Here is a 16238-nt window from a genome sequence, read left to right as displayed (position 1 = left end):
AGTTCAGCAATATCTAACAAGTAATATCGAACAATTTCACAACAAATATCTAATACACACAAATCTAAATAAATTAATGTAATTAAGAATATATACATATATGGATGAGCAATGTCAGAGCGGCATAGACTAAGATACAGTAGATAGAATACAGTATTAGAGCGTTGGACCAGTAACCACAAGGTTGCTGTATCGAATCCCTGAGCCACAAGGGGAAAATCTGTTGTTCTGCTCCTGAACAAGGCAGTTAACCCACTGTTCCCTAGTAGGCTGTAATTGTAACTAAGAATTTGTTCTTAGCTGACTTGCCTTGTTAAATAAAGGTAAAAAATTAAAATAAATTAATAATACAATGAGTAATGCAAGATATGTAAACATTATTAAAGTGACATTATTAAAGTGACATTAATAAAACACCATCCAGTTTTGATTTCTATTTGCCATATATTGTGATGTTTCACAAAAGTTCCCGAACCTTTCTTTTCTCATAGTTTCTACAGATTGTAAATTAAAGATAAACATTTCTACTAAGAGTATTATTAGATTTTTGATCCATGTAAATGTTGCAATTCTTCAGCCGTTGCTGAACCTGCGAACCTTCTAACGTTTTTGAATTTATTTTAAACTTCAACAATGCCTACTTATCTTCTGTACTCTATTATTACAGGTGCATATACTGTGGTATTCTAGTAGGATAGTTTATAAAAGTGTGGTAGGCTAGTCTGAGTGTAGTTATTTGTGATGTGATAAGTGCCCCACAATCCAAAGTAATAAGGTTGATAGTGTAGTCTATCAAACGAATCAGACCAATTATTTTACTAAATGAAACTTTGACAATATTTAACTGCTTGGCTTAAGTAAAACATTTTAAACTTCTACCACTACCAGAGAAATACTTAAAATATGTATTACTTTTCTATTATTTCTCTATTTTCTCTCTCTCTGCATTGTTGGGAAGGACCCGTAAGTAAGCATTTCACTATTATTTTACACTTGTTGTTTACGAAGCATGTGACTAATACAATTTCATTTGATTAATCTGTAATCGACTCTACAGTATGTACTGACTTGTAGGGGCGTGGCCAGATAGCTACGTCACTAGGTAGGGACAGAAAAAGGGCAGGGTGTTCGTTAGATAGAGCAGTAGGGTTATTATTATTTTTATTACTTATTTGTTGTTGTTTGAAGAAAACACAAAAAAATAAGCATAATATAAGGGAGTTATAGTCCAATCTAGTAAGTGGCGGCAATGGAACATTTATTTACCGCCGTTCAAAGACATCGAAGAAGTTAACATATTTTCAAATTCATACAAGTACTACTGTCAATAATGCCATATGTTGCAGACTTCAAAATTGCTCACTACAGTATAAGATAGGTAGCTAGTCTCTCAAGTAGTTAACTAATAAGCAAGGAAATCAGTCTAGCTAGTTAACGTTTGCTAGCTACAGTAGCTTGATAACATGGTTTGCAAACTGTTGCATGTTTTTCTTGATTATTTGGCTTCATACAACGTTGTTGAAAAGTAACTTTATAATATTTAGAAGCTAACTTAGCTAGTTAACTTTTCAATTCAAACAATGTCAAGCGTACATGAAAGTTTGTATTTCAACCCAATGATGACCAATGGGGTGGTCCATGCCAACGTGTTTGGCATCAGAGATTGGGTGACTCCGTACAACATCTCCGTTCTGGCCTACTGTACGAGATGACCACGTCAAAAACAATTGCTCTTCAGGAAAGAAGACGCTTGAACAAACTCATCCTGCCTCTACAACAGGTTGGAATAGCTTATTGTTCACCTTTACAGCTTCTACTTTCCACTGTAAATTGCTTGCTTTTCTTTATCATAGGTTTTGTCTGTGTATTAGGGTCCAGACTTGACTCAYGGCCAATTCCTGAAGACTGGAAGAATTTTGCCCTCAAACAGCATATGCTGTGAAACTCCAGTATGGATGAGTCCTCGATTCAACTGCAGTTACCTAGGCCTGTAATGTAAGAGGTCAGTGCTGCATGTCACCCTCCCCACTCCTTTCAGTACTATTGATTCTGAGGCGTTTAAGACCAGTGTTGTTGGCAAGTACACATCATTTGATCCAAAGGTCAGATCAAACGAACACTGTCTAGTTAGAGAGCACTGCTATATGAATTTCCTTTGAATTTATGGGACAGATTGTAGGATTGCTCACTGAATGCTAGTCTCTCATCATGACTGCGTCCTCTATGTTTTTAGGTCTGTTCATGAGACACATGCTCCTGGCCTACATCAAGCTGCCCTTCAAACAGGTGTACAAACTGTAGAAAGCCCTGCAGCACTACTACCACAGTCACTACGCCCAGCCTGGTGATGGCCAGGTGGGGCTGCCTGCCCTGACTGCAGATGACTCTGACATGGACCTCACCAGCACAGAGGACACTGTAGGGGAGAGGATGGAGGAGGAGGAGCTGGACACAGCACCACTGCATGAGTTATTAAAAGTAGAGGTGGTAGTAGAGGGGAGTACTGTGTCATCAGCTTATCCTTTGCAGTTTGCATATTTCTCATTTTCCCTATTTGAGACCTTGAAGTCTCCGCTACGCTGCCCTCAACCTGGCAGCACTGCACTGTCGCTTTGGTCACTAGTGAGTAGTGATGGGCATAGATATGGAAAGTCTGTATCAATATCAGTTGCAATTTATGTATGCAATATTGATTCATGTCAAAATGAAAATCAACTCCAACTCTTGACTCAGTCAACAGGCTGACCTGGCTCTACATGAGGCAATCCGCATCGCCGAGAAGTCCAATGATCACGTGTGCCTGCAGCACTGCCTGGTAGGAGCTTTTACGTTTGTGTTATATGCCCAACATACAGTATTTACACAATGTGTAGTCAAGGTTGGTCAGTGTCTATTTCACTTTCTCAGCACCAATACTGTACCTGTGTAATCATCCATGAATGTATTTGTCTCTTTCAGAGTTAGCTTTACACGCTGGAACAGATGAAAGGACCTGACAGCTCTGCGCTAACTGAAGACTATGTGAAAATGGCCGTCCACTTCTGTCTACTGGTAAGAATTTCATATGCCTGCAGATGAGACTGGAGCACTCCAGGTTTACTTACCGTTTTTTTTACCGTTTTATCCTCTCAGTTTCCTGACTCTATGGCGGTTCAGTAGATCCAGGTGATTACTAACCCTCACATTACCACCATCCTCCTTACCAGTGCACCAAATCTGGAACCAACAAGACCCTGAACAGCTTCTACCCCCATGCCATAAGACTGCTAAATGGCTAATAAAATGTCTACCCGGATTACCTGCATTGACCCTTTTTTGCACTGACTCTATGCACCCACACACACTGGACTCTACCCACACACTCACACATGCTTCTACTGACATCCCCACACACAAATACACACACACGATACATATGCCAACACGCACACACATGCATACTGATACCTCACACACACACACACACACACCACATACGCTGCTACTACTTCCTATTGTCTATCCTGTTGCCTAGTCATTTTATCCCTACCTATTTCTACATAGCTACCTCAATTATTTTGTACCCCTGCACATTGACTCAGTACTGTTACTCCCTGTATATAGCCATGTTATTTTTACTCATTATTGTTATTTGTTGTTCACTGTGTAATAATTCCTCTTAACACAATTTTTCTGTAAATATATATATATCTTTTTTTTGTAACTGCATTGTTGGAAAGGACCCGTAAATAAGTATTTCACTGTTAAGTCTACACCTGTTGTTTATGAAGCATGTGACAAATAAAATAGTTTTCAGAGGGGCTTTCCTTTCATTTGATTTTCTCTCCTCAGTACCTGGCATATCTGGGCATTCAGTCCCTGGTCCAGCAGGGGGCGATCCAGGGCAAGACAGACCATGAGCTCATGGATGCTCTGAAGGACACAGACACCCTGCAAAGTGCTGGAAGCACAGCCTGTCAGAGCTCATAGACATCAGCCTGGCTCAGACTACATCCATATGGATGATGAATGGCAAGAGGTGGGTCTCCTTCACTCATTCTGACATTCCCCGACATTCCCTGAGTCCACACTAAAAATAAAAGATTCAAACTGCAATGAATTTAATAAAAAATAACAAAACCTGGTTGTCACTCACATATTTGGCAGCAATGTGAACCACAATTCCCTCTGCCACCTGGCTGAGCTGCATGCTGAACAGATACTGTAGTTAGTACACCTCTTCCCACCTCTGTCTCTGGCTCCACTTCTGTCTCTGGCTCCACCACGTATCTGTCTTCTGTCACATGTCCCTCAGGGCTGTTTCACAAGCATTGATGTGATCCAGATTACATCTCAGGAGATGTGCACTGGTACTGACTGTGAGTGAGACTTGTTTTAGTTCCTGTCCCTCTCTCCTTCCAGGGCCTGTATGGGGCTATGTCTGAGGTCCTGAAGCATCTGAAGGAGCAGTTTCCCCTTCACACCCAACATGCCATGGTGAGGCAATCTGAACTCCTACTCATCTCTATCCATCAACTTTAGACTTGACCTCGATCACCATGTTTGGCACTTTTCTATCGATATAGTATACAGAATCACCATTGCCTCCTTATAGTTGGCAATGGCACCGACATGGCTGGTATGATGTGGACTTTAGTCAATTGTAAAGGTTTGTCTCCTCTATCACCCAGCTGTTGATGCTATGTGACCTCAAGATCCAGTTTGACAGAGCAATGAATGATGGGAAATGCCACTTGGCAGAGCCCCATGTCACAGCCATTGCTGCCTTTAACAAAACAGAGGGTCTCTATAGCTAAGGAAGTGTCTTGACTCAGAACACCTTTACACTTTCTTCCAGTGTTCTAGTTCAGGGGCTGCCAAACTTTTTCACTCAGGCCCCCCTTCCAGGATTGGGAACCCCCCCCCCCGCCGCCGCGCACGCGCCTCGTCTATTTCTATAGGCACTGTTCATGACACAAACTGTTCACACCCCCCTTGTTGGTGAAGAGTAGTTTGCCGGTTTAAAGCTTATTTCCTGCAATTCTACACAATTTGTCATGGGGTGCAAAGACAATTGTGCACATTTTCGTGCAATTCTATGCATTTTGCCATGTCTACTGTGTATTCATATGATATTTGAGTCACTAACAAATTACAGCAATATCTATGGGCTAAAATAAAAATAAATAAAAATAATAACATTAGCTGACATGGGCTTGTTGATCTGGACATTTCTGACAAGTTATAAATAGCTCTCTAAGGTATACAATGACTGACATGACAAGAGGAAAACTGATGATGCACTACCCAATTTCGAAATTGCACCTTGTGCATTCTACTATTACAACTTCAAGAGTAAGTTTAAAGCCGTGCTGAGTCCCCCCCCCTCCCCCGCCAACCCCTCGGTCCCACAGTTTGGGAACCACTGTTCTAGTTAACTGTATGTACAGGTACTGCCAAAATAAGGGAAACACTTGAGTAAATGAGGGTTCTGGCGGCTCTTGTGGTGTGGGGTACATTTTTCTTGAATGGTTTTGGTCTACTCAACCCCTTAGTGGGCAAGTTAAACGGCAATACATTCACAGCCATTCTGAGTGATCACCTTTAACCTATGGTGAATAATTTCTATACTGATTGGAGTGGTCTCTTCCAGGATGACAATGCCCCCATCCACAGGGCACAAGTGGTCAATGAATGGTTTGATGAGCATGAAAACTATGTAAACCATATGCATGGCTGTCTGTCTTCACAACCTAATTGAACACATAGTAGATTCTGGAGCGGCACCCGAGTTCTCCACGACCATCAACAAACGCCAAATGATGGAATTTCTTGTCAAAGAATGGTGTCGCATCCCTTCAATAGGGTTCCAGACTCTTGTAGAATCTATGCCAAGGTGCATTGAAGCTGTTCTGGCGGGTTGTGGTGGCCCAACGCTCTATTAAGACACTTTATGTTGGTGTTTCCTTTATTTTGGCAGTTACCTGTATATGTGTTGTGTTAACAGGAAAGCTCAAGTGCCGAAGGCGCTGAACCGGACCACTAAAGCGTACAGTATCCTGCAGAGGCTGCAGCTGTACTGTGAGAAGACCAAGTACTCAGAGATGATCATCAGGTAGGCCAGGACACTAAATAAAAACACCAGACCTCCTCTGTCGATGGAGTCCTAGAATGTTGTTTGAATATGTGTTTATCAATTTGTCAAAGCTACAGTATTTGTTTGGCTAAGGATTGTGTGGCTGTGTTTATATTTGTGTGTGTGCCTTGTGCAGGGTGATGCTGGCCATTGCAGAGTTGCATTGAGAGTTGTCAGGTGTTGCCACAGCCCTTGCTCTCTTGCTGCAGGCCCTGGCCAGACAGCACCATCTACATGCCCTGGTCTCTGACTATCCTGCACCTGGCCTTCACTCAGGTGCAGGCAAAATGTAAGCCTGGTATGGCCTACATACCACTGTATGCTTGGTGTATACACACATATTCTCAGATATACAAATCTTTAATCTCTTGATCTTAATCTCTTGATGGAACTGCATACTGTATGCAAAGCAAACTCCCACATGTAGGCAAAACAAGGAAATTCATACTGGGTTATATTTAAAAACTCCATCAATAGTTYGTGTTGTTTTCTGTCACCTGTCCAGTTGATACTGGGAGTGCTGGAACAGACTCTGGGTGTCCTTCATTATCCCATCCTGGCCCATGAGCAGTCATGGATAAGGGCAGAGCTCTGCTGCTGGCAGCCCGCTGTCAGGTGGCCACTGCTGGGTCCCAGCCCAGTGGTCAGAGGCATGCAGGTACCACACATCCCCAACAGCAAAGCTTCATATCACTGTCTCAAAGAAATGTAAATGTTTGTTGGTGGTTAGGAGGACTTTACCATTTGAGTACACATAGGAGTCTTTCCGCATTGTATTTTCTTTTGAGTCACATAAGCAGTATCAGCAATGAGAATTACACTATAATTTTGGATATTTACACAACCCAAACGTCAGATTCCCTGTTGTCTCCCTCCAGGTCTGGGCCTGGCTATGCAGACGCTGGTTGAGGCTGTAGCCTACTTCTCCATGCTGGACTGTAAGGGGTGTCTGTGGGACATCCACTACCTGCAGGCCCGACTGCACCACACCCTGGGCCAAACCCCCCAATGCAACAAATGTGCCATGCTGTTCCACCTGCTGGACCAGGAGCTGCAGGCGCGGGGGCAGCCGTCGCCATGCGACTCTGAACAGTCATCACCACCCTGTCTTCACCACCCTAACACAGACCAGTACATATACTGGTGTACTCTCTTTGTCATGGACTTCACATTTCATGCTATCTTTTGTTTCAAATTGCTGCATTAGTAGAGAAACAACTGGTTTAGGCACTCCCAATTTACATTGCAAACGTGTATCATTTTTATACAATATAAAGATCAAACTTCAAGTGTCTCTAATCTTATCTCCCAAGTTTGTTGTCCTTTTTTCTTGTGAAACTGCGAACCTGAAAATCACTAATTTGTTCCACCTGAAAAATTTTCTGACTACACTACCACTAGATGGCGATCACAGCTATTGGAGAAAAAGTGCAGCCTGGCTGGGCCTCCCCACAATTTTTGTGTATTTTAATTTGCATACATAACACCCACATAGTATTTAAATTTCAGCATAGGGTACATACCAGTAGTCAACAAGGAGTTTAACCTTATTCAGGAAAGAATCCTTTCGAGGTTGTCATTGCCTCTGTTGTAGGATGTCAATAGAATAGATATCATCAACATATTTTTCCCAGTGGTGGGATCTCATCAGAGGTCAAGACAAAGATGTCTAGCATAAAGCATCTAATCATCTATGCTTATAGAATGAGGAAGGCTTACCCGAGCTGTCAGGGAGAGTTAGTTTTACCCACCACACGATATGATGAATGACCGTAATATCAGAGCCGGGCAGAAGATGAATACGTTTTAGAGAGCAAGGTGATTTTTCTTCAGTTAGAGCATGCCAATGAACAATGTAATTTCAACTATTTTAATGAAGTGAAAATATTTCCTAATTTTAATGGGATAGTTCTGAGATTAACTGAAATTAGATCTCCGTGTGTGTGTCATAACGTAACACATTCTGTGGGAAACTGAGTTAAGCAATGACACTGCATATTGTTTTGGTTAGTCTGGTGTAGATTTATGCAACCTCTAAGAGTGGTCATTTTTTAATGTGCCAGTCATGAGCGCCACTACGTTCACATTATCTCTTCATAATGACACTGATCCAAGAAAAGGTCTTGTGAAACAATTTGGATCTTTTGAATATCCTTAATTGCCCGTTGGTTTGTATACAGAAGAAGCTTAGTCTAATAGCATTTAAAACATTACCTAATGTTGGTTTGCAAACACAGAAGTCTTATTACTGAAAGGAAGCAGTGACATGCTGAAACAGCCCTGRGCCTTCAAATATTTCATTCTGGCTCTTTAATCATTTCAGAGGTACAAACTAGAACCAACTTAGGTAAAAGGCAATTGACTATTTAACATTTGAGTGGGTTTGTTTTACATAAATTCTTCATGTCCCTCTCGCATGAAAAATGCATTGTCATCATTACTTGAACTTTTTTGGTTGATTTCAACAGTTTACATTAGACAGGAAGAAAGTTTTTCTGTTCAATTGCCCAATCACTCTTACCATTAACATGTAGGTTTAGTCCAGGTGTGAAAGTTCTACAATTTAAGTTGTATGTTTCTGAATGTTTGCACAAGAAGCACTCTGTAAGGCCCCAGGCATGTTTAGCTACCTCACTCTATAAACACAGAGATGGTGGGCCTCATGGAACAGAAATGGGACAGAGCTTGTGTAAATACACACAGTAAATATACACACGCTGCATAATTCACTCTGCTCTTGTGTGTGTGCGTGTTTATATCTCTGGAGATGAAGAGAGCTGCAGCCGTGGGATGGCCGGTCTTTTCATCAGACAACTCTAGATGGGCTATGTGATCATTGACGCTAGATGTTCTCTGCACCAGTGGCCTCCCCTGTATGTGAGCACTGAGCCTTAACATTGACACTAGACTGTTCAGGCCTGTGCTGTCATGAGGATCACAGTAGTCGGGGGCATGGGATATGTTCTATTAGCACAGTTAAGATGAGCTGTGTCAAAGGGTTGAAAAACACTTGCTTTACTATTTATGTATATAATGTACAGCTTCATTAGCCATCCTTTCCCATCTGCCCACAGGCCGAATGCTGTCTGAATGAATATGAATAATTTCGCTCTCACAAGGAAGCAGAGAGTAGAGTTTACACAGACAGGGTCTCAGGCCACATTCCTTTAATTTGTCTCATCCCCTTCATCTACACTGATTTTGAAGTGAATTTAACAAGTGACATCAATAAAGGATCATAGCTTTCACTTGGATTCACCTGGTCAGTATATGTCGTGGAAAGAGCAGGTGTTCCTAATGTTTTGTATATTTAGTGTATATCATTCTCATGAAGATTTTCACATCTATGTTGTTAAATGTTTGACTCTTTATTCAACTGCCAAGTCACCAACTCTGCCACCTATGGTCCTACTGGTGAGGTCTATTAGCATGCTTGTCTTTTCAGTTATTGAGAACCTCATAAAAGAGAAGAGCAATTTGATAGAGAGGAAGTATTTAGGGTGAGTCCTATACGTGTGATTTATTGTCTATTTAGCTTCCTATACTTCACTGGTCTATGGAAGCACAGGCAGTTCAATGGCTTCAGTGATTAATCCAATTGGAGGTTTTTGTAGAAGCCACAGCTGGTGCCAAATGCCACATCTTGCCAAGATTTGTCAGAAGGAAACTGCTGGGTATTTTGTTCTTCAAACTGTTAAAGGCCAAATGTTTTTGTATGAAATGGTACTTCAGTCAGTTGGTTAGACATAATGTAGCTGTTATTAACATATTGTGTACTTTAAAATGTTCTGCTAAAACCTTGCTTCAATAATTTGATTTCATACCACAGTAACATTAGTTCAGCAGTTAGGTTACAGTTATCAAAGCAGAGAAGGATGTCCCTAAGAATATGGGGAACAGGCAGAGTAATGTGAAATATGTATTTGTTTAAAATGTTTAATAACAAGCATGGCAACAAGCATGGCATGAGAACAATGCAAGTTAAAAAATATATAACTGCACATGTATTTTTTTAAATACACTACATTCACTTACTCGATATTAAACATTAAAAATGTGTCTTTCTTAACAATCCTCATCACAAAAAATATATAAAAATACCATTTGAATAGGTCAATGGCAGCCATATTTGAGCCCTTATTAACAGCAGGCCCCCATGGGCAATGGGCAGAGTTGAGATGAAATCAGTAAAACAGAAATCACCATTTTAGAGTTACAGATCAGAATTCTCATGAAAATAAAAATGTAGCTACCTGTGACCAACATCTTCATAAGGCAGATGGTAGACCTGTAGCCTGGTTGCCAGATCTGTTTGTGCTTTAGCCAACCCATAAAGCACCAACAGATATAGCAACCTGACCAGTTAAGACCTGAGGTTAAGGCCTGAGGTTAAAACATACAGACCATTTTTCCTTGATGGAGAGACAAAACAGTAATTTCTCTATATTTGATTTGTTCAATGGACAGAGACAAACTACTTTGACAACCTTTCATATTGGTGTTCACATTATCCCCTAAAACATGACCTTTCTTAAATCTCAGACAAATGGCTATTTTTCTGTCAAACAGAATGATTGCTCATCATCACAGAGTAATTTGACTAATATGTTGGCTAATATTTCATAAGCAAACTATTTCAGAATGTACATCAGGTGATCCATGGCATCCATTTCAGTTCTGGCCCATTGGTATTTACATCCAGCAGGAAACGACAGTTACAGTGCAGCGTTCTGCTACCCCACTGCATTGCATAAATACACTTCTTTCTTTAGGATAATTGACAATGATCTCTTGATACAGCAAGGATTTAAAAATGCCACTCTCAGAGTTGCAATCGCACTTCTTTTTCAAAACACAAAAATAAATAATGCTGAAATAAAAGCAGAAATGTTGCCGATTATTTGGTGTGAAGGGAGGAGGTATTGATGTGGGGTAAAGTCATTTTCCAGGTCTTGAAATGAATTTAGGCTGAAGAAAAAGTGGCTGTGCCTCCTTGAGGAGCCATTGTTTGCATCTCATTGCAGATACATGGCCTCTATGGCCCTGTCTCTTAATGTCCCTGTTTCTTTATGGAGACTCAGTAGCCCGCTGGATAACCCCCTTTCCTGGGGTCGGACTCAGCACAGAGCCGCTCCCCCTGTCGAACCACCGCCTGAACTACTGATCCAGGAGTCATCAGCAGCTCTGTGACATGGTTCTTCTGTACCAGACCATCTAATACACTCTATTACACACACACACAGATTACATTTCAGTTACCCAAAAGCTTTTTCAAATGAATTTGTATTTTTTTATCGAACAATATTCTATGCAATATTGTACAAAATTACCCACCTTTTCAAAGCCGTGCTCCACTACTGTCATATTTGGGTTAAGTTGATTGTGAATTCGAGGTTGTGCCACAGCTTTTTTGAGGTCGTAGTCAAAGAACAAGGAATTCAGAATCACCTATGTAAATGAGAAAAGGAAGCTACTTATACTCTGATTCATCACAACATCACAATGTAAGGATAGATGGCTGTCATGTGTAGGCTTTATCTGTTTTAGATTATCAATTTATTTGTATGGCTCAAGACTTACTAGGGCAGTCGCTGTGGTGATCTTTGTTCCACCAGAGGCTCCCACCACCATTTTCACTCTATTGTCTTTGTCCAAGATAATAGTTGGGCACATAGAAGATAGAGGCCTTTTACCTAAAACAGAGAGACAGCTAAATATTCAGACAAAGTTATTCTCAGAAAACAAACCAGCCAAGGCTCAAATTGGGGCCATGTATAAATTGAGAACTTTCAGTAGCTTACCGGCAATAAGGATATTGATTTTAGTTCCTATACTATCTCACCAGGCTGGATGAAGTTGTTAGGAGATGGAGGGATTCCAAAGCCGTTGGTGATGTGGGGAGAGCTGAAGTCATCCATCTCATCATTGAAAATGATGCCAGTTGATCGGGACATGACTTTGGAGCCAAAACTGAAGATGGGAAATGATAGGAGTTTCCTATGAATGTTATTTTACGGTTAAATGAAAACAGAGAATCCTCAGTAAGACCATCGGCAAGCAAAGGGTGTTTAGAGTGCACGTATGCTATATTAATGATCTGTCTCTGGATATCTATAATCTACCCTGTAGCATTATGTATTCATCAGTCCTATTGTCTCAGGAGGTCTTGCCTTGTAGGACTCTTACTATAGATTGATTGTGCTGGTGGCAGCCACAGCACTTCCATCCTCTGCTATGACGGACAGGTGTGCTGTCCCGTGATTGTCGGGGACAAAATAATCTGGCTCATAGTAGCTGTCGGGATGAGTGGTGTCATCTGTGATCTTGCTCCTGATCCCGTCAGCAAAGTAGTCTGAGGTCATGTTGTGGATGAGCTGGAGAGAAGATGAAATCATCAGTAAAAAAAATAGGAATTCCGTTGGTGAACAGCCTATTCTTTAAACAACTACAAACCATCTTTATTTCAAAGTCAAATATATATTTGTGAGTGAAACTGTGTATTTGAAAAATGGGATTCAGGGTTCTCACATCAGTGATATTGAGATAGCGTGGGTCCCCTAGTCTGCTTCTCTTGGCATAAGCAAATCGGAATGCTTCCACGATGCGGTGATATGTCAAAGTCCTTTTCTCGGACGTAGAGACACTCGTGCCAGTAAAATTATACCCTGAAGAAAAAAACACCAAAAATATTGATGTAATATTTCAGCCTAAAAAATAACAATTTTTCATTTATCAGCGATACAGTAGATTTAATGTACAGTACCAGTCAAAAGTTTGGACACACCTATTCATTCCAAGGTTTTTCTTTATTTTTACTATTTTCTACATTGTAGAATAATAGTGAAGACATCAAACTATGAAATCACACATATGGAATCATGTAGTAGCCAAAAAAGTGTAGAGCAAATCAAAATATATTTTATATTTGAAATCCTTCAAAGTAGCCACCCTTTGCCTTGATGACAGCTTTGCACACTCTTGGCATTCTCTCAACCAGCTTCATGAGGTAGTCACCTGGAATGCATTTCAATTAACAGGTGTGCCTTGTTAAAAGTTAATTTGTGGAATTTCATCCTTCTTAACGCATTTGAACCAAGTGTTGTGAGTGAGTGTTGTGACAAGGTAGTGTTGGTATACAGAAGATAGCTGTATTTGGTAAAAGACCAAGTCCATTTTATGTCAAGAACAGCTCAAATAAGCAAAGGGAAATGATAGTCCATCATTACTTTAAGACATGAAGGTCAGTAAATTCGGAAAATGTAAAGAACTTTATTTTCGCTCTTCTTCACTAACAGCAAATTATTGCATCTTTTTATTATATTTAGCTACCTGTTTTTTTGTCATGAGTAAGACATAATTTATTCCCCATTTGGACAAGGCTACTAGGCTACTGTTGCCTTCTTGCAATGCAATACTTCAACCACTGCAAACTGTGCCTTCGTATGGTCTAAAGTTTGCGAGAGGATAAGCACATTCTCACAGTCAACTTCAGTTTTTATAAATGTCAACTTTTGAGTGAAAACTGGCGCATGCATGCTTTGGGGCATATTTTGTGTATATGCAACGTTTATAAATGAGGCCCCTGGTGAATTAACTGTGGCTGAATTAGTGTAGAGGGTTGGTGGTGGTTACGGAGGGGGTAGAAACAGTGTCCAAGCGGAGTACAGTGGAAGGAAACCTGACAGGGGAAGGAAACCTGAAATCCTCTGGTCTGCATGGCTGAGTTCAGACTCAGAGTTAGCTAGGCTGCTGCTCACCGTCCACTATGTTGAGTATGAGTGCCAGGACTGGGCCGCTGGAGGGGGCGTCTGGGACGTGCATGGTGTACTCTCCCACGGTCAGCTTCAGTGGGTTCTCATTCAACACAGGCCGGTACTCCAGCAGGTCCTCCAGGGTTATAATCCCACCTGAGAAGAGGAAATAACTGCTCAAGAAGCACATCGACACACTGCCTATAAGATCTGTCTCGCTTGATCATCCTCATAGTGTACAACAAGAATGATGAGATGTAATAGGATTTTATAATGCACAAATATAAAGACCTGCTGCCTGGATGTCATCCACAATTGTCTGTGCCATTGTCCCATTGTAAAAAACATTCGGTCCCTCCTCTGCTATCCTCTCGTAGGTGTCTGCTAGTTTGGGAAATTTAACGATGTCATTTTCCTTCAGGATGTTTTTCTGGGAGTCACAGAACACTTCACTGGAATACAAAATCAAGAACAGAGAACTTATTATCAGGAGTTATTCAAGAAAACCCATAGAATAAAAGGACCAGAATTCCCATGGCTTTGTCATCATAGGTTTTACAGTGGCCAATCAAATACATCATCAGTGGTCATAATAAATCACAGAGGAAGCCATGAATGACATCAAAATTATCACATTTTATTGGTTGAAATATGTGGTACTCTGTGAGAAAATCAACTAATCCTATTACAGCACTTCAAAGTGCATTACATTCACGCTGATATTAAAAGGTACATTTGTAGAAGTGGTTGTAGTAGTAATATTGCATTTACAGATAAAAAATAAATAATTAATTCAGTGTTTGTCCTGTCCTCACCACATATTGGCATCTCCTTGAATAGCGTCCTTGTTCTTGGAGATGGCTTTGGCCAGGGCTTTGCCTATAGGGAAACCGATGCGTGCCAAAGCAATGCTTGGCTCAAACAGCTCCTTCCATGGCAGCCTGCCATGTCTCCTGTGTGCCATTTCGTAACCACGGATCTCCCCAGGAATACCAATAGACAATCCACCTGTTATGCAGAGAAGACTTTACCACCATTTGCACAAAGTTGAAACCCTGCTCACAAAGGATTTGAAATACATATCAGTATATTTCCTCATTTTGCCAGGTGAAACTGTTGCCCTCTTGTTGTAGCCATGCATATGATGCAGACAGTTAGACCTAATGTTCCTTAGAATGATGGAAAACCAGGGAAGAGGATGCCAGAAGGTTCTACTATTCCCGCAGTGTTATCTTCTCTCTATCCCCATCTCACTGTGATACACTACAGCTACCGTATTACTGTTCAGCTGTTATTTTAGGATGGATTGAACCACAGAACCTGCCTAACCTATCCTGTACCTGACATACATTCCAAAACAGTAGAACTGGTACCTTTCCGAGAAAGCTGGGTGTTATTGCCAAACATGTCTTCTGTCGCGTTCATGGGTGCTGTCTCCCTCGCGTCAATGGTTTCAACCTTCCCTGTCGAGCAGTGATACAAAATGCAGACATGGATGTGTTTATTCGCATTTTTTCATTTGTGGAGGCTTGAGGACACACTGACTCACCTGCGGAAGCGTTATAGATCGTGAAGAAGAGCCCCCCTCCAATGCCCATGCTGTGAGCGTTCAGGAGGCCAACACACAGAAGGGCGGCGATAGATGCATCCACCGCTGAGCCATTCCTCTTCAGAATGTCCCTAGGTACACACACACACACACACACACACACACACACACACACACACACACACACTCACACACATCACACATACACACACACACACACACACACACACACACACACACACACACACACACACACACACACACACACACACCACACACACACACACACACCACACGACACACACACACACACACACACTCCTTGTAAAGCTTAATCATGTCCTGTCATTTGACTGCGTACCATGAATCATTGTATCTCAGTGGGAATTAGTCGGCTAGTGTAACATTACTTACCTCCCCACCTCAGAGCACGTTCCAGCATCTGCAGCCACGGCAGCTTTGGAGTAGAAATGGTCTGAGGGGGAGATGGGGCTCTTGTTTCCCACCCCCATGAACACCCCCACGAACACTCCCACTGCAGCCACCAGCAAAACTACCAACCCAGCCACCAGGGATTTTCTGACCATTTTCCTGCCCAGGGGAACCAACACACCAACACATCTTACAGTTAGACAGGAGCCTTACAGGTATATTTATTCTTGATTGATTGAATTTATTAGATCATTAAAAGTAGTAGGCTGTGGGTGGGTGATCTAGCGGTTTAGCCGCTAGAAGCACATGTCTCCGGTGCACATGTACTGCTGCAGCATGGGTTCCAATCCAGCCCACTGCTATTTCACCATTCTATACTTCACCTTGATCT

At 41.4% G+C, this 16238-nt stretch overlaps 1 protein-coding gene and 1 pseudogene across 1 annotated transcript; one reads left to right on the top strand and one right to left on the bottom strand.

The window, feature by feature from the left end:
• Positions 1-1619: 1619 nt before the first annotated feature.
• LOC111974000 (anaphase-promoting complex subunit 5-like) lies at positions 1620-7419 on the top strand (annotated as a pseudogene).
• Positions 7420-10068: 2649 nt separating this feature from the next.
• LOC111973818 (glutathione hydrolase 1 proenzyme-like) lies at positions 10069-16014 on the bottom strand. The gene is made up of 12 exons (XM_024001233.1): positions 15830-16014; positions 15416-15546; positions 15240-15329; positions 14682-14874; positions 14158-14318; positions 13873-14022; positions 12644-12780; positions 12302-12489; positions 11958-12085; positions 11696-11808; positions 11450-11563; positions 10069-11339 (listed from the first exon to the last, which is right to left on the bottom strand). The coding sequence occupies exons 1-12, from the start codon at positions 16000-16002 to the stop codon at positions 11193-11195; spliced, it is 1725 nt and encodes a 574-aa protein (XP_023857001.1). The 5' UTR covers positions 16003-16014; the 3' UTR covers positions 10069-11192.
• Between the last annotated feature and the right edge of the window lie 224 nt (positions 16015-16238).

Source organism: Salvelinus sp. IW2-2015, linkage group LG15, assembly GCF_002910315.2.
Source record: "Salvelinus sp. IW2-2015 linkage group LG15, ASM291031v2, whole genome shotgun sequence".
Classification (NCBI taxonomy): domain Eukaryota; kingdom Metazoa; phylum Chordata; class Actinopteri; order Salmoniformes; family Salmonidae; genus Salvelinus; species Salvelinus sp. IW2-2015.
This window is presented reverse-complemented; position numbering and strand designations above follow the sequence as displayed.